At 40.6% G+C, this 26,367-nt stretch overlaps 1 protein-coding gene and 1 pseudogene across 9 annotated transcripts in view; one reads left to right on the forward strand and one right to left on the reverse strand.

Moving 5' to 3' along the window:
- Positions 1 to 26,367, reverse strand: part of KCNQ5 (potassium voltage-gated channel subfamily Q member 5) — a 616,433-nt gene that overhangs the window by 16,528 nt on the left and 573,538 nt on the right. For 8 of the 9 annotated variants that reach the window (XM_063629850.1, XM_055256386.2, XM_055256378.2 and 5 more), the window contains one exon: positions 13,403 to 13,511. The exons of the other annotated variant lie outside the window; for it this stretch is intronic. In XM_063629850.1, coding sequence (XP_063485920.1) covers positions 13,403 to 13,511 — 109 coding nt within the window. The remainder of the gene's footprint in view (positions 1 to 13,402; positions 13,512 to 26,367) is intronic. 9 annotated transcript variants of the gene reach the window in all.
- On the forward strand, positions 25,549 to 26,259 carry LOC134735931 (RNA-binding protein with multiple splicing 2-like; annotated as a pseudogene).

Below are 26,367 nucleotides of genomic sequence, written 5' to 3' on the forward strand. Positions count from 1 at the left end.
CCATTATCTCGTTACTTGCAGGGAGCAAGGAAGCTCAGAGTTCAATAATTCTAGACACCAGGAAAAATATGTGGGTGCTGAAAATTGAGGAAAATGTCTCAAAGTAGCTATCAAACTATGAATTCAAAAGGTCTTTCAATTCTTCAATTTTTTTTCTAAGACTTGCACTTCATATGCTAAGGGCTTTAACTACAGGATGAGGGGGTGGAGGGGAGACCAGGGGAGTAGGGGAGTCCTTGTTGGCAGGTAGAAGAGTGAAATATGGTTTCATGCTTAGTTCTCACATAGGCTAGCCCAAACCCTCTGTGTCTTACTCTCTAAACACAGCTGGGAGCAAGTCCAGAGCGACTCAGAGCCTAGACGAGGGCCAGAAAGCTTCTTCTATAAAGGGCCAGATAGTAAATATCTTATGATGCTTTGTGGGTTGTATGGTCTCTGCTGAAGCTACTCAAGTCAGCCACTGTAGCATGCGAGCAGCCATAGGACAATAAATAAACGAATGAGTGTAACTACATTTCAATAAAACTTTATTTATAAAAACAAGCCCCTTGGGTTAGATTTTGATCCCCTGGCTATAGTTTGCTGACTCCTGGTTTAGATAAGAAGAGCTAAGAGAAAATGCCCTGAAGCCAGGAATAAATGAAAGCCCATGAACTGGCCTGGGGAAGAAGCAGAAGACCTTGGTGGCCTCTTACATGGTTACAAAAAAAGTTTGATATGACTTGTGTATTTCCTACTAGAAAGGAATGTCTGGGCAAATCATTCTAGAGTTAAATTAGGACCTTTAAGATACATTTAATGATTAAAATGATAATAATATTAGATAGCACTTTATAGTATAATCCTATGATAAGGGTACTATTGTCATCCCCGTTTTGCAGATAAAGAAACTGAGGCACAGAGAGGTTAAGTAACTTGCCTGATGCTAAACATCCAGTAATTGTGGAATTACAACGTGAACCAGTTTGGCTCCAGGTTTGAGCTCTTAATCATAAGGTTCTTCTATTGTCTTAACATTAAGATCTTAATACTTTAACACAAAATAACAACAATGAAAAAGACACTTTGATATAATATGATTGTTTTTACTCACATGTGCCTGGCACATAGTAAGTGTTCAATACACTTTTGCTAAGTGAATGTCCTGTTTTTACTATGTCTCTCCTTCTTTGAGAGAGGTCTAAAGTTTCATGCAAGAAGTAGTTAAGAAGTTCTACTAACTTTTCAAAGGATTACCTTAGAAGGGAAAGGGAGTGCTGAAGTGACTGATTCATCCATTCTTTCAGTGAATATTCATTAAGCACTTATGATGAGTCCTTTGGAGGACCAGCAAAAGGCTGAGGAGTAAGTTACATATTCATCTGCTTCTTTTCTTCATGAGGGTAGATTGCATCACTGGGACTAATACAGCAGCAAAGAGCAAAAGACCTCTAAGGTTAGTCTCCTCTTTGATGCTGTTGGTTATGAAGAGACTAGGTGTCTAATAAACCTATTGCACAAAACTGACATGCCCCAGCAGTACCACTAGAGGGTATAAAAGATTCATCACAAACCTAAACTGGTCCCTCTTGAAACTGAAGTCTGCTCATACAATTTTCTGAGCATGAAGAAATAACTAAAGCAAAGTGAAACTCTGGGTAGACGACATCTATATATACACATGAACACATGTGCACTTATAAGGAAATGTAGGTGCATTTGTTGTGCTGCCATGAGTTCTAAAATCTTACAAAAGTCTTATTCCAATCCTCTAAATTAGGGTAAAAATATTGCATATGAATATGCAGAGATAAGAACGATGAGAAAACAGAAGCAGCAGTGACTGCTGCCACCACCAAACAGATGGACGGACCCAGCCAGCAGCCAAACCATGTGCAGGGCGGAGAGGGCTCAGCCAACTGTGAACTGAAGAGGCAGTTTGATTGACTGTCAAGACAGCAGTACTTCCCAAGCTTGGCTGCTCTTTGGAATTACCTAGGGAGCTTTAAAAAATGCCTGGGTCCTACCTCCAGAAATTCTGTTTTAATTGTTCCAGGGCATGGTCCAAAGATTTTATAAAACTTTTCAGGTGATGCTAATGTGTGGCCAAGGTTGAGAGCCACTGGAGTAGAGACAGGATTGGGGTGATGGTGGCATGTGGTGGTGGAGTGTGTTGGGGGTGGAACAATCCCTGCTCTCATGCAAAGAAGTGATCATGATTCATGCCGGCTTGCAAAATCTAAGTCGCGCATGTCAGACCCATAGACATGGTGTTAAAGTGTCTTGGTGTCAGACCTCTAATCAGAACCGAAATGCTTCCCCTTCCTTGAGTGAGGTCTGAAGTTTCATGCAAGAAGTGGTTAAGAAGTTCCATTAATTTTTCAAAGGATTATCTTGGAAGGGAAAGGAAGTGCTAAAGTGACTGATTCATTCATTCTTTCAATGAATATTCATTGAGTACCTATGACGTTGTGCTGAGTATTGTGTTAGGCTCCGAACTGTTAACTGCTGGGAGCTGGCAGAGTTAAAGAAGCCTCCTATGTGATGACAATGATCATTTGGTCCTCAGTCTCTTCCTGTCTACAAGCATGGTGCAAGACAATGGTTGCTGCGACTGTGACCTCTGATAGGATTTGACAGTTTCATTTGTCCAGAGCTTGGAGCTCTCTAGATGAGCTCCATATGGCTGCCTCCCCTAGTGATGCCTGATGAGTGGGACTCGAGAATTTGTCCATTCATTCATTCATTCATTCATTCATCAAACATTTATTGAGTGCCTATTATATGCCAGCTTCTGTGCTAGATGCCAAGGATACAGCAATGAAGAAACAAATCCTGTTGCTGGGGCACTTCCAGTCTAGTAGCGCAGACAGACAAGTAGGCAGACAGTTAAAATTCACTTTGTGATGTGCAAGGTGGTGGGAAGCCCAGGTTGATGTGGGAATGCAGAAGAGGGGTGTTTAACCCAGACTGGTAGAGGTGATCAGAAATGATTTCTGGAGGAGATGACAGTGCTTTGCCTACTCTGCAAAGTAAAATCAGCTAATATATTCCCTGGAATGTTGTTTTTGCTTGTTTTTGTTTTGAAGGTAATTACTTGTGGCTACATTTGCTCTGAGGCTGTGTTAAAGTAGTGTTTTCACTGTAGATGCACTTACTTTGTAGCATGTGAGATATTAAACCTTTTATTTGGCTATAATTTAAACTGAGTTTTCTATTATTTGCTAAAAATATAGAATCTCCTATTCCATGCTAAAAATACTTTTATCCTCATCTCTGGGGATATTATTAAGTTTCTGAAGGTTGCTGAATGGCCCCCTTGTGATTGCAGATCTTATGTTTATGGGGTGGATGTGGGTTTCTCCCCCTTAACCCCTCACTTTAGGTTGGTTATTTGGGTTAGTTTACACTGCTGACCTGCATTCCACATCCCTCTGTATGGTTTGAATGTCCCCTCCGAAATTCATGTTGAAATTTTATGCCCATTGTGGCAGTATTGAGGGGTGGAACTTTTAAGAGGTGATTAGATCATGAGGACTCTGTCTGTATGAATGAATTATGGATTAATGGGTTAATGGATTAATGAGCTATCATGAGAGAGGAACTGGTGGCTTTATAAGAAGTGGAAGAGAGACCTAAGTTAGCACTTAGCATGCTCACTCTGCTTGCTATGTGATGCCCTGTGCTGCCTCAGGATGCCACAGAGAGTCCCCACCAACAAGAAGGCCCTCACCAGATACACCTCCCCCCCTTGGACCTCCCAACCTCCATAACTGTAAGAAATAAATTCATCCTTATAAATTACTCAGTTTCAGATATTGTTATAAACATCAGAAAACAGACTGAAATACTCCCTCTTCCAGTTTGGAAAATTCTATCTTCTGATTTCTGACTCTCTATGAGAAATACAGCATCTATCTGTCTTAAAAGCACGGACCCCAAAGCTCATCCTTCAGGTGACCCAGAGCGTTTTGATCACAGAATTTCCCCTGAGGTAGCCCTCACTCAAAATTGATCATGGGACAAATCTAGCAAACAACTACGGCTGCAGAGCTTGATAATTTGGGTCACTATTGAAGGCATATGTGTTAGTTATTTAGAATACTTTTTAATGTTGTTTTCCTGGTAATACACAAATATAATTCAACAATATAGATTTGTATTTGTGTTTGCAGTATTTAAACTCTGAGTTTTATAATCTGCAAAGCAAGTTATAAAATTATATATCTATGATTCCTCCACTCTTCTTTCATCTTAGATTGAGTTACTAGACAAGACCAAGGAACCCCAGGAGTCCCTGGATGCACTGATCTGTCTCATTTTCTTGGTTTTAACTCTTTTTTTTTTTTTTTTTTTGAGACGGAGTCTCACTCTGTCACCCAAGCTGGAGTGCAGTGGCGCAATCTTGGCTCACTGCTAGCTCCGCCTCCCGGGTTCACGCCATTCTCCTGCCTCAGCCTCTCCGAGTAGCTGGGACTACAGGCGCCCGCCACCACGCCCGGCTAATTTTTTGTATTTTTAGTAGAGACGGGGTTTCACCGTGTTAGCCAGGATGGTCTCGATCTCCTGACCTCGTGATCCGCCCGCCTCGGCCTCCCAAAGTGCTGGGATTACAAGCGTGAGCCACCACGCCCGGCCTTGGTTTTAACTCTTAATAGAGAAATGTAAATTAGCTCCATATGTGTACAGTCTGTCTGATAGTCTCACTGTAGGGGCAAGCTGATACTCCATTTGGCTCACTTAGGACATTCAGACATTCTGTGGCCACCCTGTTTCCACCACTGAGAGTAGACTTGTTCTCCTAGTAGGCTCTCCTGCAGAGTTTTTTTTTTTTTTTTTTTTTAATGTTTGTAGAGCTAGGTCTCACTATGTTTCCCAGGCTGGTTTCCTGGGCTCAAGCCATCCTCCCAGCTCAGCCTCCCAAAGTGTTGAAATTATAGGCATGAGCCACTGCACCTGGCCCCTCCTGTAGATTTTGCTGGATTTTCTTTTAAGCATATAAGAGTAGTAAAACCGAAGCATGAACTTCCAGATCTGAGGAAGTCTTTCCTGCCAGGAATTTGTAAGCACTGATATGGCGACTAAATTTGAGGGTTTTGTTTTCCTAGGAGTGTAAAATCTTGCATAAATTTTAAAGTGTGAAATGAATAAGTAAATAAATACATTGACTACATGTTGACTACTTTAAAGTATTTTTAGCATGGAATAGGAGATTCTATATTTTTAGCAAATAATAGAAAACTCAGTTTAAATTATAGCCAAAGAAAAGGTTTAATATCTCACATGCTACAAAGTAAGTGCATCTACAGTGAAAACACTACTTTAACACAGCCTCAGAGCAATTGTAGCCACAAGTAATTACCTTCAAAACAAAAACAAGCAAAAACAACATTCCAGGGAATATATTAGCTGATTTTAAAGATATGTGCTAAATGATCCATAAAATGTTCTTTTAGCAGCGTCCTTTACTGTAACATGTCATAGATTGGCTGTCAAGAATGTCTTAATAGTGACTTGCAAACAACGACTCATCACCTCTGCTAAAATAGCAGAGATACCATCAGCAAAATTAAGAACTGGTGATGATTAAACAGCTTGTAGATTTAACAAAACCCGCAATGGCAAACATGTGCCTCTTCTTTACTTGCGGAGTATTCTTGCCTGAAATATTAAGTGAGATGTAAGAAGGATTCACAGCTGAGATTGCGTTTTAGGGATGGTCAAGATAATGGTCCCATACATGCCTTTCAGAACAGGAAGAACACAGGGGCAAGAACACTGAAAAACTTTATCACCCAACCCAGGGTAAGAGGGAGGCCTGATTTGCATATCCACCTCGGGAACTCTGAAATGTCATTAGTGGTTCTTCAGTTCGCTGATCAGATCTGAGCTATTTTAGAAGAGTTGATGAGCCTGTGCTAGTTACAAAGAAATTCTTGACACTTCATCTATGTTCATATTAGAGTGAAAGATTCTGGTAATTTAAAAAAGTGTTCTATTTACCATCTGGCTTCAAACCCTTTTCCTTCTACTGAATTCTTCTCCGAAGTCACAGATGACCTCCTTGTTGCCACTTTCAAAGGACCTTCTCACTCTTTATCTTCTTTGACCTCTTAGCAGCATTTAACAGCGTTGACATCTGCCTCCTACTTGAAACACTTTCCTCCTCTGGCTTCTCTTCTGTCACACTCTCCTGGTTTTCCATCTGTCTGGCTGCTTTGAATCTGTCTCCTTCAGAGCATTCTTACTTTTGCGGCTCCTGTTTGTGAGCATTAGACTTCTGTGTTGACCATCTTCTCTTTTTACTCCATGGGGTGAGACTTCTACAAACCATTTATCTCTGTGCTGACAGCTACCAAATTTGTCCATATTCCAGACTGCTCTCCTGGGTGTCAGATCCAGAGATCCACCTACCTGCTGAGCCCTACTGTGACTGCTTGAACTCAACACTCACAATAATGCACCATCTCCCCTCAAGCCAGCCTGTCTCACCATCCTCCAGGTGTGCCATCCTTGATTCCTCCTGTTCTTTCCCTCCATCCTCTCCAATCAGTAAATATCCAAATCCTATCTGAAATCCATCCTTGACTATTCTCCATCATGACTGCCCAGCTCAGGCCCCAGCAGATCCAGGTATTGTAATAATAGTTCTCTCTTTCCAATACATTGCTTACATTGCAATCAGAGTCATCTTTCCAAGTTTTCAAATGAAGCACTGCATGAGTCCGTTCTTGCACTGCTGTAAAGAAATACCCGAGACTGAAAAATTTATAAATAAAAGAGGTTTCATTGGCTCATGGCTCTGCAGGCTGTGCAGGAAGCACGACTGGGGAGGCCTCAGGAAACTTAAAATCATGGCGGAAGGCAAAAGGGAAGCAGGCTTCTTATGTGGCCGGAGCAGCAGGAAGAAAGAGAGAAGCAGGAGGGAGGTGCTACACACTTTTAAACCACCAATCTCATGAGAACTCACTTGCTATTATGAGAACAGCAAGGGGGAAATCTGCCCCCATGATCCAATCACCTCCCACCAGGCTCCTCCTCTGACACTGGGGATTACAGTTTGACATGAGATTTGGGCAAGGACACAGATCCAAGCCATATCACGCACTGATCTGATAAATTCATTTCTGTACCTAGAATCCCTCACATTCCTGCTCATTCTTATGGTTCCTGCTCTTCTCTGCAGCCTTACTCTCCTCATCCTTGTCCTCCACCTTCAACCATCACCCACGCTTTCTAATGCCACCTTCACTTCTGCTTCTTTGCAATTGCAGTTCTCTCTGCCCAGCCTCTACATCCTCCTTAGCAACCTGGCTAGTTCCTACATACCTACCAGATTTCTTCTTTTCTTTCTTTTAGAGTCTTCCCAAATGCCATCTTCCCCAAAAGTGCCGATATAGGCTGGCCCAAACTGTTCTGGACTTCTGTCACTGTAGTAATAGACTGCTCAGCATTGTAATTGACTCTACTTTTCTGGTAGTTCCTCACAACTCTAAGCAGGGATTCATCTTTTTTGTTAACGTTTATCTCTGTGCCTGGTGCACAGTTGAAGCTCAAGACCTATTTTTCAAATGCATGCACTGAATGCTGGGAAGAGCTTTAAAGAGTCTATAGTTAGGCTTCGACAAGAGTCAGGGAGGGAGAGGGAAGAGCTAACTTCTCCCTTTCATTATCCTATTGCTTTTTCAGAGGGTGCCTGGGAAGGCAGCAAGCTCACCCTGAGGAGAAAAGAGGTGAGATTTACTTGGAACATTGACTCATGATTGCTCTTCATGCGTGAAAAAATTGCTCTTCCAGCCCAGGCGCAGTGACTCATGTCTGTAATCCCAGCATTTTGGGAAGCCAAGGGGGGCGGGGGGGGGGCAGATCACCTGAGGTCGAGAGTTCGAGACCAGCTTGACCAACATGGAGAAAACCTGTCTCTACTAAAAATACAAAATTAGCCAGTCATGGTGGTGCATGTCTGTAATCCCAGCTACTCAGGAGGCTGAGGCAGGAGAACCGCTTGAACCTGGGAGGTGGAGGTTGCAGTGAGCCAAGATCGTGCCGTTGCACTCCAGCCTGGGCAACAAGAGTGAAACTCTGTTTCAAAAAAAAAAAAAAAAAAAAAAATGCTCTTCCAGCTCTGAGTAATTTCTCAGCCCAGGTGGTGGGAAGGTAACTTCAAGGGGAAAATGGTAAGTGCTTCCAGGTGAAGGAGATGCAAGCAGGTGAGGCTGTATATGTTTTGGAAGATGGGAGCATCCTTCAGAAGACAGAACAAAGTGCTCCTCTCATGTGACTCATCATGGAAGCGGGTGGAGCTCAGAAAGGAAAAGGCTGACCCAGAGCAGAGGAAGGGCAGTGGAGGCAGCATGCTGGAAGACATAAGGAGTCCAGACAACTCAAGGGTAATAATATTAGCATTTACATAGTGCTGACCGTGTATACTGTTCTAAGTGCTTTGCAAATGTTTATTCATTTATTCATTCCTTACTACAACCCTATGAGGTCAATACCATTACCATCCCCAGTTTGCCAATGAGGAAACAGAGGCTTGAAGAGGGAATGTGAGTTGCTCAAGGGTGTACAGAGGCTGTCCTGTTTCTTGGACTACCTCTCCCTAGCAGCTTCAGGGAGGGTGGGAGGAGGGGATAGAATTAGCCAATGGTACCAGTGTAAAGTCGTTCGTCAGCTTCAACTAAAGACTTCTTTGAGTTTTCACCCTGGACCTTATTCATGTATTCATTTGATTCTCTAAAAGGCTAGTCTGGCCTGGGAAAGAAAAGTGAAACATAGCAGGCATGACCATTATTGCATGGAGATAGTAAGAGACAGTAAGAGCAAGATACAATCGATAGCTTGTTGGTCATTTCTCTTCAGAATAATGAATAATCTGCATCAGTGGTTTTGTTGATATTCACAAAAAGAACAGGTTGCACAGTATTTTGATTCAGTTCTTGACAACTGACATAAAACATGGTTGTATAAAACAAACGGACAGGAAAACAACTTGTCACTGAGGATCTTATTAAGAGTGGCTTTAAAAGTGTGGTCTGAGGACCAGAGCTGCTTCAACAACTCTTGGGTACCAATCCGTGAAGAGATTAGTGCTTAGAAACTTTTAATAGCAATTTGACAGGATAATTTTATATCTGTTGAAATAGTTTTAAAAATTGAAAAAAAAAAAAAAAAAGAGTAGCCTTGATCCTAGATGTAGTAATTCATTGAAAACGATACTGGTAAGAAGCAGGTAAGCTTTGCATTGCACTGTTTTAACAAAGATCTTTCCCCAAATGGTGAATCCTTTACACAGAACTTATACGTTGCGTTGGTGTGCATATCTGATAAATTACCTGCCAGTTCAGTACATAAATACAATTTCTGTTATATTTAAAAAAGTTATTATCCTGGGGCTCTTCCATAAATATGCAGTTGTATATGACTTTCAAATATTTGTTATTTTAGTATCATTCTTTTTTTTTATTCCTTTAGAGACAGGGTTTCACCATGTTGCCCAGGCTGGTCTTGAATTCCTGAGCTAAAGTGATCTGTCCAACTCAGCCTCCCAAACTGCTGGGTTTACAGGTATAAGCCACCATGCCTGGCCTGTTATTTTAAATTTAAAAAGCATATATTAATTTTTGTGTAAAATTTTGCCCAAGATTCATATATATATATATATATATATATATATATATATATATATATATATATATGTAATGACTACAAAGCCAAGTACTAGCATGAAAGGGAATAGTCTGTTACCTTCAGATAGTCCCAATTAGCCAGATGCTTGACATTTTGAAGGAACATATCTAGGTAATTTATGGGCTATATTTTTAAGACAGTGATAGAAAAACGGGTGATCTACTACGAAATAGGTATATGTGAGTGTGTAGAATCCTCTAGAGTCTATCCATTTGTTTGTTTACTTTCCTGCTAATTTTATCTTTCCATTTAGGAACTAATTTCTATGAGTGGATAAAAAGAAACTTAACATTGTTTGAACTGAATCATTAAAATATGGGGCTTTTGTTAAAAATAAGTACAATCTTCACTCCTAAAGGTGAGTTTGAAAACACATTTCCAGCAAATTTTTGCATTTCCCTGAAATAATATTTTGAGAAAAATCTATGATAATTCTGGAAGAAATATACAAAACTAAGTTTTCTTCTGAGTAAAAGACATATTTTGGAAATAGTCTAAGAACAGTCATTCTTTGCTATGTACCATAAACAGTGACATTATTTATTTTTTAAAAAGTGTCAGAGTGCATTTGGATAATAGAATCCAGACAAATTCAAAGAGTGTCCTTAATCATCTCTAGAAAATGGCAGATGTTTAATAAATATTGATAACTGAAAATAAGAACTCTTACTTTGCTCTGTGTGAAGGTAGTAATATTATTTTCCATACTGTCATCCTTGCAGTGGAATACATATTTTTTGTTACACATTTTAATTTGGCTGCTAGGAAAAACTACTATTGTAAGAGTTACTGAACTACAAAAGGCATATTTAAATATTCATATTAAATATTCTAACAATTAAAAAATAACAAGAAAAATGCACAAAGTTACTATTTTGAGATGAATAATAGATGTTTCACACTTGCAATCAGTAATATACATATACATACTGCTTCAGGGGAGCTGCAAGAGGTAGGTGTATTCTGGCAAAAACCCTCCGGCAGCTGATGTTGAACTTACTAACATAATTAAACACCTTAGGAAAAGAACGCTTCTGCATAAGATTTAGGACTTATACCTGCAAACTTCTTTTTAGAACTGCTAATTGTATTAGTTGGTTTTTAAATTATGTATCTGTAGAAATTAAGTACACCATGAGTAAAATATTTTCAATTAGGTTATTAAGCTACTGAGTGTATCTATGAGGTTTTTACAGAATCTGTTAATTTAATTGTATTTTCTTTACTTTATTTTTATTTTTATTTTTGAGACAGAGTCTTGTTCTGTCGCCCAGGGTGAAGTGCAGTGGCACAATCTCGGCTCACCGCAGCCTCCGCCTCCTGGGTTCAAGCGACACAATCTGTTAATTTGAAATGGAATTTAGAAGTGATGAAAAACCGCTAGGCAGAATCAGGATATGGAGGAGAAAAACATCCCCCTCAGGTACCACAATGCAGCAAGCAGAAAACGTCAGGAATCCACAAAAAGATAGACATGTAAATAGTAAAGTTCCATTAAAAATAAGAATCAAGAAAGAATTCTGAAAAGCAAGGGAATTCTGTAAAGACTTCAAAAAAATCAGTCGAGTTTCAGGAAGAATAACAGAGTAAATCTTAAGCTGTTGCTAAAGTGCTTAGCTAGCAGAATAAACCTATTTCATTTTCTTTCTTACAGCTCACAATCCTTTTTATAGGTTGTAAAGCAAAAGCAGAAAGCTTCAGAAGGTCTTGGGAAATGACATAAACTGGGTTAAGCATGACTTTTAGGAAGCCTAATCTGCTCTCACTAGATAAGATTTTCCATACTTGTTGCAAGTCAGATTAATTCGTGGACTGAATTGTCCCACCTTTACTTTAGGGTCTTTTATGGATGTACTCAACACGTGAAAAATTTCAAGGTGACTTCTAGACCAGTAATGTTCAATAAAATTTTCTGTGACACGGCAAATGTTTTGTTTCTTTGTCTAATGAAGTAGCCACTGGCCACCTGTGGCTATCGAACAGTTGAAATATGAATGGTGCGACTGATCAATTAAATTTTAAAATGTATTTCATTTTAATTAATTCAAATTTAAATAGCCTCAGTAGCCTTAAGTAGCCAGTGGTTATCATATGGACAGTGCAGTTCTAAATCCTCTCTATCCCTTTAACTGAAGGCTTCAGACATCATTTCACCACATATTCTGGGTTATCTGGGCTTATACATCACCCAAGGCTTCTAGGTTCACTAGAGATAGGGTGACCATATAATTGATTATCCAAACTGGGATACTTTGAGAAAGATGGGAGCATTATTAACACTTATGATGAGACTACAGGCATAATCTGGGACTGTCTAGGCCAAATAGGAAGGTATAATCTCTCCATCCATAGGGTTTGTGACTTGAGGGTTCCATTGAGAAGTAACTGAACTTTTTTTTCTTTTAGGCTGCTGCTACAGATAGTGTTTAAACATCTTCTGGAGTTTCATCACACCATGATTTTCTTTGCCCCCACAAACATTTATGAAAATCTTTAGAACTCATTTCTGCTTTCCCAGTGACTCTCGACTATAGAGCAAATCAATGTCTAACATGATGCCAAATGACCAACTAAAAATAGAAATAATCAATCATACTAACATTCAAGATTAGACCAAACATGTGAATAGCTAAATTGGTTTGGATATTTTATTTTATTTATTTTCTGGAGACAGAATCTTGTTCTGTTGCCCAGGCTGGAGTGCAGTGGCATGATTTCAGCTCACTGCAACCTCCACCTCCTAGGCTCAAGCAATTCTCCTGCCTCAGCCTCCCAAGTATCTGGGATTACAGGTGCCCGCCACCACACCCAGCTGATTTTTGTATTTTTAGTAGAGACAGGGTTTTGCCATGTTGGCCAGGCTTATCTCGAACTCCTGACCTCAAGTGATCTGCCCCCCTCAGCCTCCCAAAGTGCTGGGATTACAGGCATAAGGCACTGCACCTGGCCTGGTTTGGATATTTTTAACTTTCTTCTAGTTTTTCACCAACAGGCAGAGGTATCTCTTTCTTTTTTTTTTTTTTTTTTTTTTTTGCAATATAGTTACTCAGCATTCCCTGACAGATACAAATTCTCCCAAAAGGGTTAAACTGGGCCAGCTGAGCATGCAGCAGTTCATCTAGTCCAGATCTTGATTGCGTGTGTGTGTGTGTGTGTGTGTGTGTGTGTGGTGGGAAAGATCATGGAAAAGGTAAATTTAAGTTGCTAGGTATACTCTTAGCTCTCTGCCATCAGTAGAGGAAGCAAATTAAGATCCGCCTTTAACAATTACATTTCAGATAATAAGACTAAGTCACTGCAAAATACTTTAGGTTTCCCATTTTCAGAACTCAACCCATTTTGAAATAACCTACAAGGTCTTTTCTTTGATACACAATTCTGTACAGAATACAGATTGGAGCAAGTCATAAAAACAATAAAAAAATCCAATTGCATCAATAAACTAAATATCCTTAAAGCAGCAAATACACGTGACAAGCCAAGACTCGTGTAATCTCTCTAATATGACCTGGCTTTTCAAATCCCACCCACGTTTTTTAACTCTTTGTGTTGAACACAGCAGAGTTTTGTATTAAGAAACAAATATTTCACAATTCAATAGGCATAAGGATGAATAGAAAAGGGAAAGTGGTTATTCCAGGATATTTACCTGCAGAAAGAGAACTTAGCAATATAGTAATTCAATTAATCATAAGTATGTCTCTGAATCATGTTGTTCAAGATTTTCACCAACCTGATAGCTCGAATGACAGTTTTAAGTGGTGGGGTGAGGTCTTCCACGGATACATCACACTGGCATCCTTTTTCATCATATACATCATCAGTGCCAAGGGCTGTGTCAGCTGCAAGAGAATATTGCCAGTTAAATAACACCACCATCCGCAATTTGAAACATGTTGCTGAATTTTTCTCACGTGGAAATTGCGGGATACTCACAGAGTAAGCTGATAAACCAAGATACATATAAGGTCAGCCAATTGTCTTGCCAATATTATCCTTTCTTCTTTTTCTACAGCCTCCCCAGTTTTAAATATGAATACTTTTCTGAACTGTTTTCTATGGGCAAGATGAAGCTATTGACACATTATCTTTCCAGTACTGGTGATGGATTTGTGTTGATCCACCTATGCTCTTTTGCCCAGTTCCTTGGAAACTAACAGCCAGCTTTTAAGTGACAGCTGTCTGGAGTTACAGAAATAGTTTTTGGACTTGTAACTAACTGGCCTGTATATATCAAGCTCACATCCCATGACATTGACCCCATTAGCCTTATGCCCTGAACAAGTAAGCTAAGTAGCAGGAGCCAAGAATGCTGACTACTTATTAGTTACTGGATACAGGCAGCCAGGAAAGAGCTTGCTTCAGATCATACAGCCAAAGCTGAGGGCAGATTTTCAGACTGGATAAAAAATCAGTTTTTCATAAACCAAGGAAATTTACTTTTGGGTTAATTGCAAATGTTTGGGGAAGGCAGCAGGGTTATGATAAATGCCAAATTATTATGAATTTGTAAAACAAATAAGGAATAAGCTCATTTCATTGCATTTCTGTTTTCAGTAACAAAATATTAGAATGAAGTTAAAATTCCTGTGACGGGGGATAGGTTAAATGAATATTGATAGGTTTATATAGTGGAATATTAGACAACTTCAAAAAATGATGTTGAAGACTAATGACTGGGAAAGTGTCACAACATATTGTTAAAGAAAAAAAAACCTCTGTATATCTGAAATTAAGAATGATTTTATTGTTTTTGCTTGCCTGTATTTTCTAACATTTCTCCAATGAACATGTATTACTTTGGTAATACAAAGTAAATAAAGTAATAAAAATGCTCTCATGAAAGAAGAGTTATGTGGCCTCCAAATAACTTTATTTTTTTTTTTTGTTTTTGAGACAAAGTCTTGTTTTGTCGCCCAGGCTGGAGTGCAGTGGTGTGATCTTGGCTCACTGTAACCACCACCTATTGGGTTCAAGCAATTCTCACACCTCAGTCCCCCAAGTAGCTGGGATTACAGTCCTGCACCACCACACTCAGCCAATTTTTGTATTTTCAGTAGAGATGGGGTTTCACCATGTTGGCCAGGCTGGTCTCAAACTACTGGCCTCAAGTGATCCGTCTGCCTTGGCCTCCCTAAGTGCTGGGATTACAGGGGTAAGCCATTGCTCCTGGCCTCCAAATACCATTTTTATATGGTCCAAGCCTCTCTAAATGTTGACATACACTAGAGGACTAATATTACTTTGTGTTGCCTTTGCTCTGTGCAGTGTTCATTTGCTAAGTCATGAAAGGGAAGGACTTTGCCATGGGCTGTCCTGGTTGAGCTCCAAATTTTGAAAGGCTATTGGAGGTTCATTCATTGAGGCAGTGCTTATATTTGTAATGCAGTTTGTGTGTCATTTACATCAATGAATATTTACTGTGTGTTTATGCAGTTTACTTTTGTGCTGTAATGCAGGTGGTGGTGCGGGAAGAGATGATGAGATACATGTAGACACATGGATCTTCACAGCTCTTCTTCAAGGTCCCATTGGCTTTCTTGCCCTCAAGCCTAGTAGGGGAGAGATGAAACTACTACCTCACAATAATGATAATAATAGTGTTATTTTTCTAAATTTGTCTTCCTGTTTTCATATGTTGAAACTTAATCACCAGTGTGATAGTATTAAGACGTGGGAACTTTAGGAGGTAATTCATTTATGAGGGTGGAGCCCTCATGAATGGGATTAGCGACCTTATAGCAGGGCTGGAGTGAACTAGGTAGGCCCTTCTACCCTCTGGTCTTTCTACCATGTGAGGACATAGTGTTTGTCCCTTCTGGGAAACTCAGTAGCAAGGTGCCATCTTGAACTTCCAACCTCCAGAACTGTGAGAAATAAATTTCTAGTCTTTATTGGTTATCCAGTCTCAGGCATTTTTTTATAGCAGTGCAAATAGACTAAGACAAATAGCAACCGCTCATTGAAATTTACACCAGGTACTTAGGTGCAGCTTCTGCATATATTAATTTTCATACTTAGAGCAACTTTACAAGTTGTCAGTGGTATTATGACCAATTTTCAGATGCAGAAATTAAGGCTTAGAGAGGGTAAGTCCCTCATGTGAGGCCATGAAGGTGGCAAGTGGAGTTAGTAAGTTGCAGAGGATGACATTAGAATCCAGTTCCCTGAGGCTCTTGGAGAGGCCTCTCTCTAGGAGAGAAGCAGGGGATGGTTTCTCCCACAGAGCTTCCAGAAGGAAGCAACCATAATGATCCCATGATTTCAGACTTCTGGACTCCTGTACTGTGAGATAATACGCTTCTGTGCTTTCAAGCCACCTGATTTGTGGTAATTTGGGATGGCAGGCCAAGAAATGAATACAGCTGGGAAAACTTTCCCTAATGGCTTCCAATTCTTTACTCCAGGACAATAATGATGATGATAGTAATAAGATTTTTTTTTTTAGAGAAATCTAATTATGTGCCAAGAACTTTAATTAATTGTTTCAAAACCCCATGAAGTGGTGTTTTTTTTTTTTTTTTTTTTTTTTGAGACGGAGTCTCGCTCTGTCACCCAGGCTCGAGTGCAGTGGCATGATCTCGGCTCACTGCAAGCTCCGCCTCCCAGGTTCACGCCATGCTCCTGCCTCAGCCTCCCGAGTACCTGGGACTACAGGTGCCCACTACCACGCCCAGCTACTTTTCTATATATTTTTTAGTGGAGTTGGGGTTTCACCATGTTAGCCAGGATGGTCTCGATCTCCTGACCTCGTGATCCACCTGCCTTGGCCTCCCAAAGTGCTGGGATTACAGGCGTGAGCCACCACGCCCAGCCTGAAGTGTGTTTTATCATTACCTCTTGTTTTGTAGATTATGAAAGTGAGGAACAGAAGGCTAAGAAACTTGCCGAAGGACAGCTGGATAATAAATGACAGAATGAGAACTTTAACCCCAGCAGTTGAGTTCTGGAGCTGTCTGACCCTGAGCCTCACCTCTGACCGCTTCCAGATTTGCCCTTCTTGTATTTCTCTCTTCTTTTTTTTTTGAGATGGAGTCTCGCTCTGTCACCCAGGCTCAAGTGTAGTAGCACAATCTCGGCTCACTGCAATATCTGCCTCCTGGGTTCAAGCAATTCTCCTGCCCCAGCCTCCCGAGTAGCTGGCATTATAGATGCCCACCACCACACCCGGCTAATTTTTAAATATTTAGTAGAGACGGGGTTTCACCATGTTGGCCAGGCTAGTCTCGAACTCCTGACCTCAGGTGATCTGCCCGCCTCAGCCTCCCAAAGTGCTGGGATTATAGGCATGAACCACCACATGGGGCTGCCCTTCTTGTATCTCTTATTGGTATCTGGGTTCCCATCTCCTGCATTACATTTTCCTTCACAGGGCTGGTGCACTTGGCATGGTGTGGATCCCACATCAAATCCACAGGAGATTTGATTTTGAGCAATGTGGTCACCATGGCCATGTGCTGGGCCAGGCCACACACAAAGGAGCCTTGGAAATATACAGACCCTGGAACTTTAAGGGGGGGTGTGTGAGGGATGGGGAAAGGTCAGGTGGAATAGAGAACTCATATACAGGCTGGGTGGCTGACAAAACCGAAGCCACCAGCCATCATTATGGAGCCCTGGGAGATGCCCAGATGTTAGCTCCCCAAAGGAAATACTGAATAACAAACTTTATCAAGAGTCCCAGTACAGCTGGGCATGGTGGCTCATTCATTTAATCCCAGCACTTTGGGAGGCTGGGGGCAGGAGGATTGCTTAAGGCCAGGAGTTTGATATCAGCCCGGGCAACCCTGTCTCTACAAATAATAATATTAATAAAAATAAAAAAAGCCAGGCATGGTGTTGTGTGTGCCTGTAGTCATTCAAGCTACTCAGGAGGCTGAAGAGGGAGAATAGCTTCAGCCCAGGAGTTCGAGGGTGCAGTTAGCTATGATTGTACTACTTCACTCCAGCCTGGGCAACAGAGTGAGACCCAGTTTCTTAAAAAAAAAAGATTTCCAGTACAGAATTCACAAGAGTGTTTTATGCTGTCCTTCAAAATAGAGGCATATGACTGCTTTCCCTCATCTGAATCTGAATGAGAGGTACTTCTATCTTAGTCTCTTCTCATATCTCAGAAAGCTGGGGAACACTGGAATGGTTACAAGACAGATCTTGCAAGCCTATATTTTGAAAACACCATATAACCAGCCATAATATGATAATGCAGGTCCAAATAATGAAATAGCATAAAATATAGAGTCCTTTAATTTTGAGGTTAAATGGAAAACTTTCTTTCAGCAGATGTTTACTGTCACGATAAGCACAAAAGTAAAGACAGTGAAACTATATTGTTCACACATAAATGAACCTGTGAACATCCCAAATGACTACAAGACATTACCTCCCAGCCTAATGTTGCACTCCCCATCAACATCCTGTACCCCAGTAAGAGACTCATCCTGTTTAGGAACAGGGCTGGACAGAGGATGAGAGCCAGTCGTCAATTACATTATACTCAAATGCATCTGATTGTGCAGTTTTATACAGCACTTTATAACTTGATTGTTTAAGCCGTAAATTAAACACTCAATCCTGCTTTTTTTTGGGTAGGTGTAGTTAGAGCAAATGAATAGGAAATATATCTTTGCCGGCATGTGTTGAGGCAGGAGTGAATTAGGGAATTTTTTTTTCTTGCTTCAAAGCTACAAAAATGAGCAAGATGCTGTCTTTCTGCTTCATAAGTACACCAAGCCCTCACTTAATGTCTTCGGTAGGTTCTTGGAAATTGTGACTTTAAGTGAAATAACATATAATGAAAATGATTTTACCATAGCTATTTGATCTAAAGAAGAGTTAAAGTCCTATGGCATATTTCTGGTCACAAAAACATCACCAAATTTCTACATAAAGACACAAAACACAATATTAAACACTGAAACAAATGTGAGCTACACACACATTTAAGAAAGATTAATAAAAACAAGTAAGATAATTATTTACCTAATTTTTGGTTAATCAGTGAGTGACAGTGGTCATAATGGCAGGAGGTTAAATCAAAGAATAAACGATTGCAAAGGGAAAATTAGAAGGGGCACCTCCTACCACTATACAGTTAAAAAAACAAGAGCAAATATTGGTGGGCTTGCTGAGTGCTTTCCTACTGCATCAGTTGTGGTGTATTTGTATGATTATTGTATGCTATTTATTTACTTATTTTATTTTTGAGACAGAGTCTTGCTCTTTAGCCCAGGCTGGAGTGAAGTGGCGTGATCTTGGCTCACTGCAACCTCCGCCCCCTGGGTTCAAGCGATTCTCCTGCCTCAGCTTCCCAAGTAGCTGGTATTACGGGTGCCTGCCACCATGCCCAGCTAATTTTTTGTATTTTTAGTAGAGACAGGGTTTCGCCATGTTGGCCAGGCTGGTCTTGAACTCCTGACCTCAGGTGATCCACTGGCCTTGACCTCCCAAAGTGTTAGGATTACAGGTGTGAGCCACCGTGACCGGCCTATTTAGTTATTTTTAACCAAACTCATTTTACTGCCAGATGTATGATTATTGATTATTATATTTTTTTTGAGACAGCGTCTCCCTCTGTTGCCTAGGCTAGAGAGCAGTGGTGTGATCATAGGTAACTGCAACTTCAACCTCCTGTGCTCAAGTTATCCTCCCTCCTTAGCCTCCCTAGTAGCTAGGACTATAGGCACAGGTCACCCTGTCCAGCTAGTTTTTATTTTTATTTTTTAATTCTTTGCAGAGACGGAGAGGTCTTGTTATGTTGCCCAGGCTGGTCTTGAACTCCTGATCTCAAATGATCCTCCCACTTAGGCCTCCCAAAGTGTGGAATTACAGGTGTGAGCCACTGAGTCTGGTCTGACACATTTTGATTTTACAATAATTTGTATTCATTCATTCATTCATTCATTCATTATTTTCCAACCCACTTATTCCAGTTCAGGGTGGCTGGAGCCCATCCTGGCAGCGGAGGGCACAGGCAGCTAACAGCCATGGACAGGATGCATCTCATAGGAGAGCATGCTCACACACACCCCCACACTCACTCAGATGAGGATCATTTAGACACGTCAATGAACTTTAGTGCACAGCTTTGGGATATGGGAGGAAACCAGAGAACCTCCAGAAAACCCATGCAGGCCTGAGGAGGATGTGCCAAATCCACACAGACAGTGGTCCAGCCAAGAACCAATTTTTTTTTCCTCATCCATCTAACAAAACGATGTTGAAGGAAACAATTTTATCTGTGGACCTGCTATATCTTGAGTTGTCAATTTTCTTTCCAGTGAAGTTAATAACACATTAAATGTCTTTGTTATTACTCCTAGGGGCTTAAACCCCTCTGAATGCTAAGGTACTTAGGAGGGGCTAAATTTCCAGCTGAGGCTGGCGCTCTGTTCTCCAACTACACATTTTTCTCTCTGTCCTGGTATTTTGGGAGAGGTAGGTTATGGGACTGTGAACTCGTGAGCACCTAGTCAAAACCTACTCAGAAAAGGGCAAAATGCCAATGGAATAATGTCCTCCCCAAAGTCCTGCTCTCTGTGAGGGATCCTCTTGGGATCTTCTCTGGCAGAGCTAGCCCCATGAATGGTCCATGCTTGGCATTAGGGAGAAAAATAAATATAAAATACAACTGTTTGTCTTCCCCAAGCCTTTCCTGTTTCCTATTGATTAGCAGTGTTCAGGATTTGCTTTCAAGTACTCTGTTCCCTGACATTTAAAAAGATCTAAGCTAGCTGGGTGCGGTGGCTCACGCCTGTAATCCCAGCACTTTGAGAGGCCGAGGCAGCTGGATCACCTGAGGTCAGGAGCTCGAGACCAGCCTGGCCAACGTGGTGAAACCCCATCTCTACTAAAAATACAAAAAAAAATTAGCTGGGCACGGTGGTAGGCGCCTGTAATCCCAGCTACTTGGGAGACTGAGGCAGGAGAATTGCTTGAATGTGGGAGAAGGAGGTTGCAGTGAGCCAAGATCACACCATTGCACTCTAGTCTGGGTGACAAGAGTGAAACTCCATCTCTAAATAAATAAATAAATAAAAATAAAATAAAAAGATCTAAGCCAAATTTTGAATTTTGAAAAACTACTAATTGCTACTTTCTATACTGTTTGGAAAGGACCACTTGGACTTTAGATGATGAAGAGAGGATGGTAAAGAAGAACATTTTGGAAACTTCTGCTATGTCCAAAGACCATATTTCTATTTCTACTATGAAATTTTACCATCAAGTTGAAGGTATTTATGGAAGAAGGACAGGTAGTTTCTAGTTCTTTTTCTTAGTCACCATCTTTTACATATTAGATTCTTTCTGCATTTCTTTTTAAAAATAATCCTATTTTTCATTGATACATAGACGTACATATTTTTGGAGTACATGTGATAATTTATTACATTCATGAAACTTGTAAAGATCAAATCAGTGTACTTGGGCTATCCATCATCTTAAATATCTATCTATCTTTTCTTTATGCTAGAAACATTTGAATTATTCTTTTCTAGCTATTTGAGCTATTTGAAATATACAACAGATTTTTGTAAACTATAGTCACCCTACTGACCTATCAAATGCTAGGACTTATTTCTTCTATCAAACTGTAGCCATTAATTAACATCTCTTCATTCCCATTCTTCCAATTCCCAACTTCTCTTCCCAGCCTCTGGTAACCACCAGTCTAAGCTCTGTCTTCATGAGATCCATTTTTTTCAGTCGCACATATGAATGAACACATATGATCTATTTCTTTCTGTGCCTGGCCTATTTCACTTAACATAATGGCCTCCAGTCCTATCCATGTTGCTGCAAATGACAGGATTTCATTCTTTTTAATGGATGAATAATATTTCATTGTGTATTTATACCACATTTTCTTTATTCGTTCACTGATGGGCACTTAGGTTAAGTCCATATTTCGGATATTGTGAATAGTGTTGCAATAAACATGGGAGTACAGATATGTCTTCAATATATTGACTTCTTTTCTTTTGGATATCTTCTTTGCATTTCTTGATGAAATGATTACAGTGGGTTTCAACCTTGGCTGCACATTAAAATCATTTGGGGAGTGTTAAAAAAAAATCCCAATAATGAGGATGCTCTTAAGACCAATAACATTAGAAACCAAAGGCTAGGACCCAGGCGTTGGAGTTCCCAGCTCTCTGGAAGAATCCCATGTATAGCCAAGGGCAAAGAGCACTGGTTGTAGGTAGAAAAACGACATCTCCTGGTCTCTCTCAGCCAGAGCTGAGCAGCGTGTTTGGCTAATCCGCCATCCTGTGTTCCTTGGTGCTGCTGATATATTTTGCAGAGGAGCAATTTGAGACAATATACGTGCCTCACAAGACAGCAGTAAATGACTACATCATAAAAAACAGAAAAACAATTTAAAAATCCTTTGATAAATTGGTGATACAGGAACAAGGTTTTGTCCTATCACAACATTCTAGTCATCTTTTTTTTTTTAAATTTTATTATTATACTTTAGGTTTTAGGGTACATGTGCACAATGTGCAGGTTTGTTACATATGTATCCATGTGCCATGCTGGTTTGCTGCACCCATTAACTCGTCATTTAGCATTAGGTGTATCTCCTAATGCTGTCCCTCCCCCCTCCTCCCACCCCACAACAGTCCCCGGACTGTGATGTTCCCCTTCCTGTGTCCATGAGTTCTCATTGTTCAGTTCCCACCTATGAGTGAGAACATGCGGTGTTTGGTTTTTTGTCCTTGCGATAGTTTACTGAGAATGATGTTTTCCAGTTTCATCCATGTCCCTACAAAGCACATGAACTCATCATTTTTTATGGCTGCACAGTATTCCATGGTGTATATGTGCCACATTTTCTTAATCCAGTCTATCGTTGTTGGACATTTGGGTTGGTTCCAAGTCTTTGCTATTGTGAATAGTGCCGCAATAAACATATGTGTGCATGTGTCTTTATAGCAGCATGATTTATAGTCCTTTGGGTATATACCCAGTAATGGGATGGCTGGGTCAAAAACCACATGATTATCTCAATAGATGCAGAAAAGGCCTTTGACAAAATTCAACAACCCTTCACGCTAAAAACTGTCAATAAATTAGGTATTGATGGGACGTATCTCAAAATAATAAGAGCTATCTATGACAAACCCACAACCAATATCATATTGAATGGGCAAAAACTGGAAGCATTCCCTTTGAAAGCTGGCACAAGACAGGGATGCCCTCTCTCACCACTCCTATTCAACATAGTGCTGGAAGTTCTGGCCAGGGCAATCAGGCAGGAGAAGGAAATAAAGGGTATTCAATTAGGAAAAGAGGAAGTCAAATTGTCCCTGTTTGCAGATGACATGATTGTATATCTAGAAAACCCCATTGTCTCAGCCCAAAATCTCCTTAAGCTGATTAGCAACTTCAGCAAAGTCTCAGGATACAAAATCAATGTACAAAAATCACAAGCATTCTTGTACACCAGTCACAGACAAACAGCCAAATCATGAGTGAACTCCCATTCACAATTGCTTCAAAGAGAATAAAATACCTAGGAATCCAACTTACAAGGGATGTGAAGGACCTCTTCAAGGAGAACTACAAACCACTGCTCAATGAAATAAAAGAGGATACAAACAAATGGAAGAACATTCCATGCTCATGGGTTGGAAGAATCAATATCGTGAAATGGCCATACTGCCCAAGGTAATTTATAGATTCAATGCCATCCCCATCAAGCTACCAATGACTTTCTTCACAGAATTGGAAAAAAACTACTTTAAGGTTCATATGGAACCAAAAAAGAGCCTGCATCGCCAAGTCAATCCTAAGCCAAAAGAACAAAGCTGGAGGCATCACGCTACCTGACTTCAAACTATACTACAAGGCTACAGTAACCAAAACAGCATGGTACTGGTACCACAACAGAGACATAGATCAATGGAACAGAAGAGAGCCCTCAGAAACATTCTAGTCATCTTTAATTGAGCTTGAAGGCCTCAGCCTTCTGAATTCCAGTCATTATCTTCTACCCGCAGCCATCAAAAAACCCCCTCTTCTCAGGCTTTGGCCCTCTTTCTCTTTTAAAGAAATCACTACTGCTTTTACACACAAGCAGCTTACACAGTCACAGACAAAAATAAAACCCAATTGTCAAAAACATAGCAGAAACACTCGTTTTGTCTATGGAGGAATAATAACATCCTCACATCTGGGGCAATAGAAGAAATTATAAAGGAGAGAGCTGGCAGCTTTGATCATGAAGACAGAACATGTTGCTACCCACAATAACTAAATTACAATGCCAAAAATTATTGATTAGGGAAGAATTCCAATATATAAAAAAGGCTTAATATCTATAATGTATAAGGAACTTATTTGAATGAATCACAATCCAAAATATACATGTACAAATAAGTCAGTCAGGAAAGACTAGCAAAAAAATGACTGAAAATTATTCAGCCTTACTAGAAATTTAAAAATTGTAAATTAAAAGCATGAACTTATACCGATTTAATTTGCAAAAGAATAATAACTAATACAAAATTGAGATGAATTTGGTACACTTTGACATTGCTGGTGACAATATAAATTGGATTAAATTTTTATGACAATAAAATAATGTGTAATCAGCAATCTTTTTATTTTTATTTTTGATTTTTAAACTTTTAAGTTCAGGGGTACATGAGAAGGTTTATTATATTGGTAAACTCAGGTTTGTTGTACAGATTATTTAATCACCCAGGAACTATCCAACAGTTATTTTTTTCTGATCCTCTCTCTCCTCCCACCATCCACCCTCAAGTAGGCCTCAGTGTGTGTTGTTCCCCTCTTTGTGCCCATGTGTTCTCCTCATTTAGCTCCCACTTAAAAGTGAGAACATGTGGTATTTGGTTTTTCGTTCCTGTGTTAGTTTGGTGAGGATAATGGCCTCCAGCTCCATTCGTGTTCCTGCGAAGGACATGATCTCATTCTGTTTTATGACTGCATAGTATCCATGGTGTGTATGTACTACATTTTCCTTATCAAATCTGTCACTGATGGGCACTTATATTGATTCCATGTCTTTGCTATATAATCAGCAATCTTACAATTTTATACAGGAGAAGTTTCCTTTGTAAAATAAGTTCAAAAAGAATAGAAATGTAGCTTAATGCAATAATGTTTATCACCTACTATAGAAAAATAGTTATATAAGTTCCAATGCCCTAAAGTAGAAAACTGCAAATTATAGTAAATTATAGCATTTGATCATGCAGGTGTACTACACAGCTATGAAAAAGACAATTATGAATAGTATGTAATAACATGAAAATATTTTAAAATGTGCAATGAAATTAAAATATGAAACTACTTATGTTGATTATAACTATGTACAATAGTATGTGAAAAGAAAAGTAGCTAGAAGAGAATATGTAAAAATGAAATTAGCTGTACTAGTGCATGAGATTATAAATCATTTATACTTCATTTAAAGTTTCCTAACGAATTTAAGAATTTTTCCATCACAAAAATAATGTATACTTTTTGATATGAAGTATTTGAAAAATAGGAAAACAGAATGAAGAAAAAAATCTTCCAGGCCGGGTGCAGTGGCTCATGCCTGTAATCCTAGCACTTTGGGAGGCTGAGGCATGTGGATCACCTGAGGTCAGGAGTTCGAGACCAGCCTGGCCAACATGGTGAAACCCCGTCTCTACTAAAAACACAAAAATTAGCCAGGCGTGGTGGCGGGCGCCTGTAGTCCCAGCTACTCGGGAGGCTGAGGCAGGAGAATCGTTTGAACCCGGGAGGCGGAGGTTGCGTGAGCCGAGATTGCGCCATTGCACCCCAGCCTGGCGACAGAGGCAGACTCCGTCTCCACAAAAAAAAAAAAAAAAAAATCTTCCGAAGTTCCAGGACTTAAAGGCAACCATGCCCACTCAATGCTGGGGCCGGCGCCGCCGACGCGCTCGCCCGGACGTTCCCTTCCCGCCACCCCGCCCCGTCCCCCGCACCAGGAGCAACCTGCAGCGGGAGGGCGAGCGCGGTGGCAGCACCCTCACTGGCTCCAGCGCGGGTTCTGGGGGCATCCTGGAGGAGGAGGCCTGGACACTATCAGCGGCCTCCCTATGGACATTAAACCCAGAGAATCCTACTTGATCTTCCGGCCGTTCAAGGAGTATGAAGAGTCCCTGATCGAGCTCACCGCGAGACAGCCTGTTTGTTTTGTGATCTTTGACAGCCGGGCAGGAGCAAAAGAGGCCAAAAATGCGCTGAACGATATTCGCTTAGATACCGAAAACCCACAGATCATGAGGCTAGAGTTTGCCAAAGCCAACACCAACATGGCCAAAAGCAAGCTAATGGCAACTCCAAATCCCACCAACATGCACCCCACCTAGGAGTACACTTACTTCATCGCTCGGGACCCCTATGACCTGATGGGGGCTGCTCTGATCCCTGCATCCCCAGAGGCCTGGGCCCTTACCCTTTGTACACCACAGAGCTGACCCCAGCCATCACCCATGATGCGTTCACCTACTCAGCTGCCACTACCGTTGCCGCCGCTCTCCATGCCAGGTGCGCTGGTTCCCTTCCTCTGACACCACCCAGCAAGGATGGAAGTATCGTCAGTTCTGTTAGTTCTTCGGTCTGGTCACTGGGGAGTTGGTTCTGGGAATCTGTGGTGCTGCAGGGACAGGCGCCCTGAGCTCCCACCGCCACCGCCCCCGGGCGGCCTGTGCAGAGCTG

The sequence above is a fragment of the Symphalangus syndactylus genome, chromosome 2 (genome assembly GCF_028878055.3).
Source record: "Symphalangus syndactylus isolate Jambi chromosome 2, NHGRI_mSymSyn1-v2.1_pri, whole genome shotgun sequence".
In the NCBI taxonomy this organism is placed as follows: Eukaryota; Metazoa; Chordata; class Mammalia; order Primates; family Hylobatidae; genus Symphalangus; species Symphalangus syndactylus.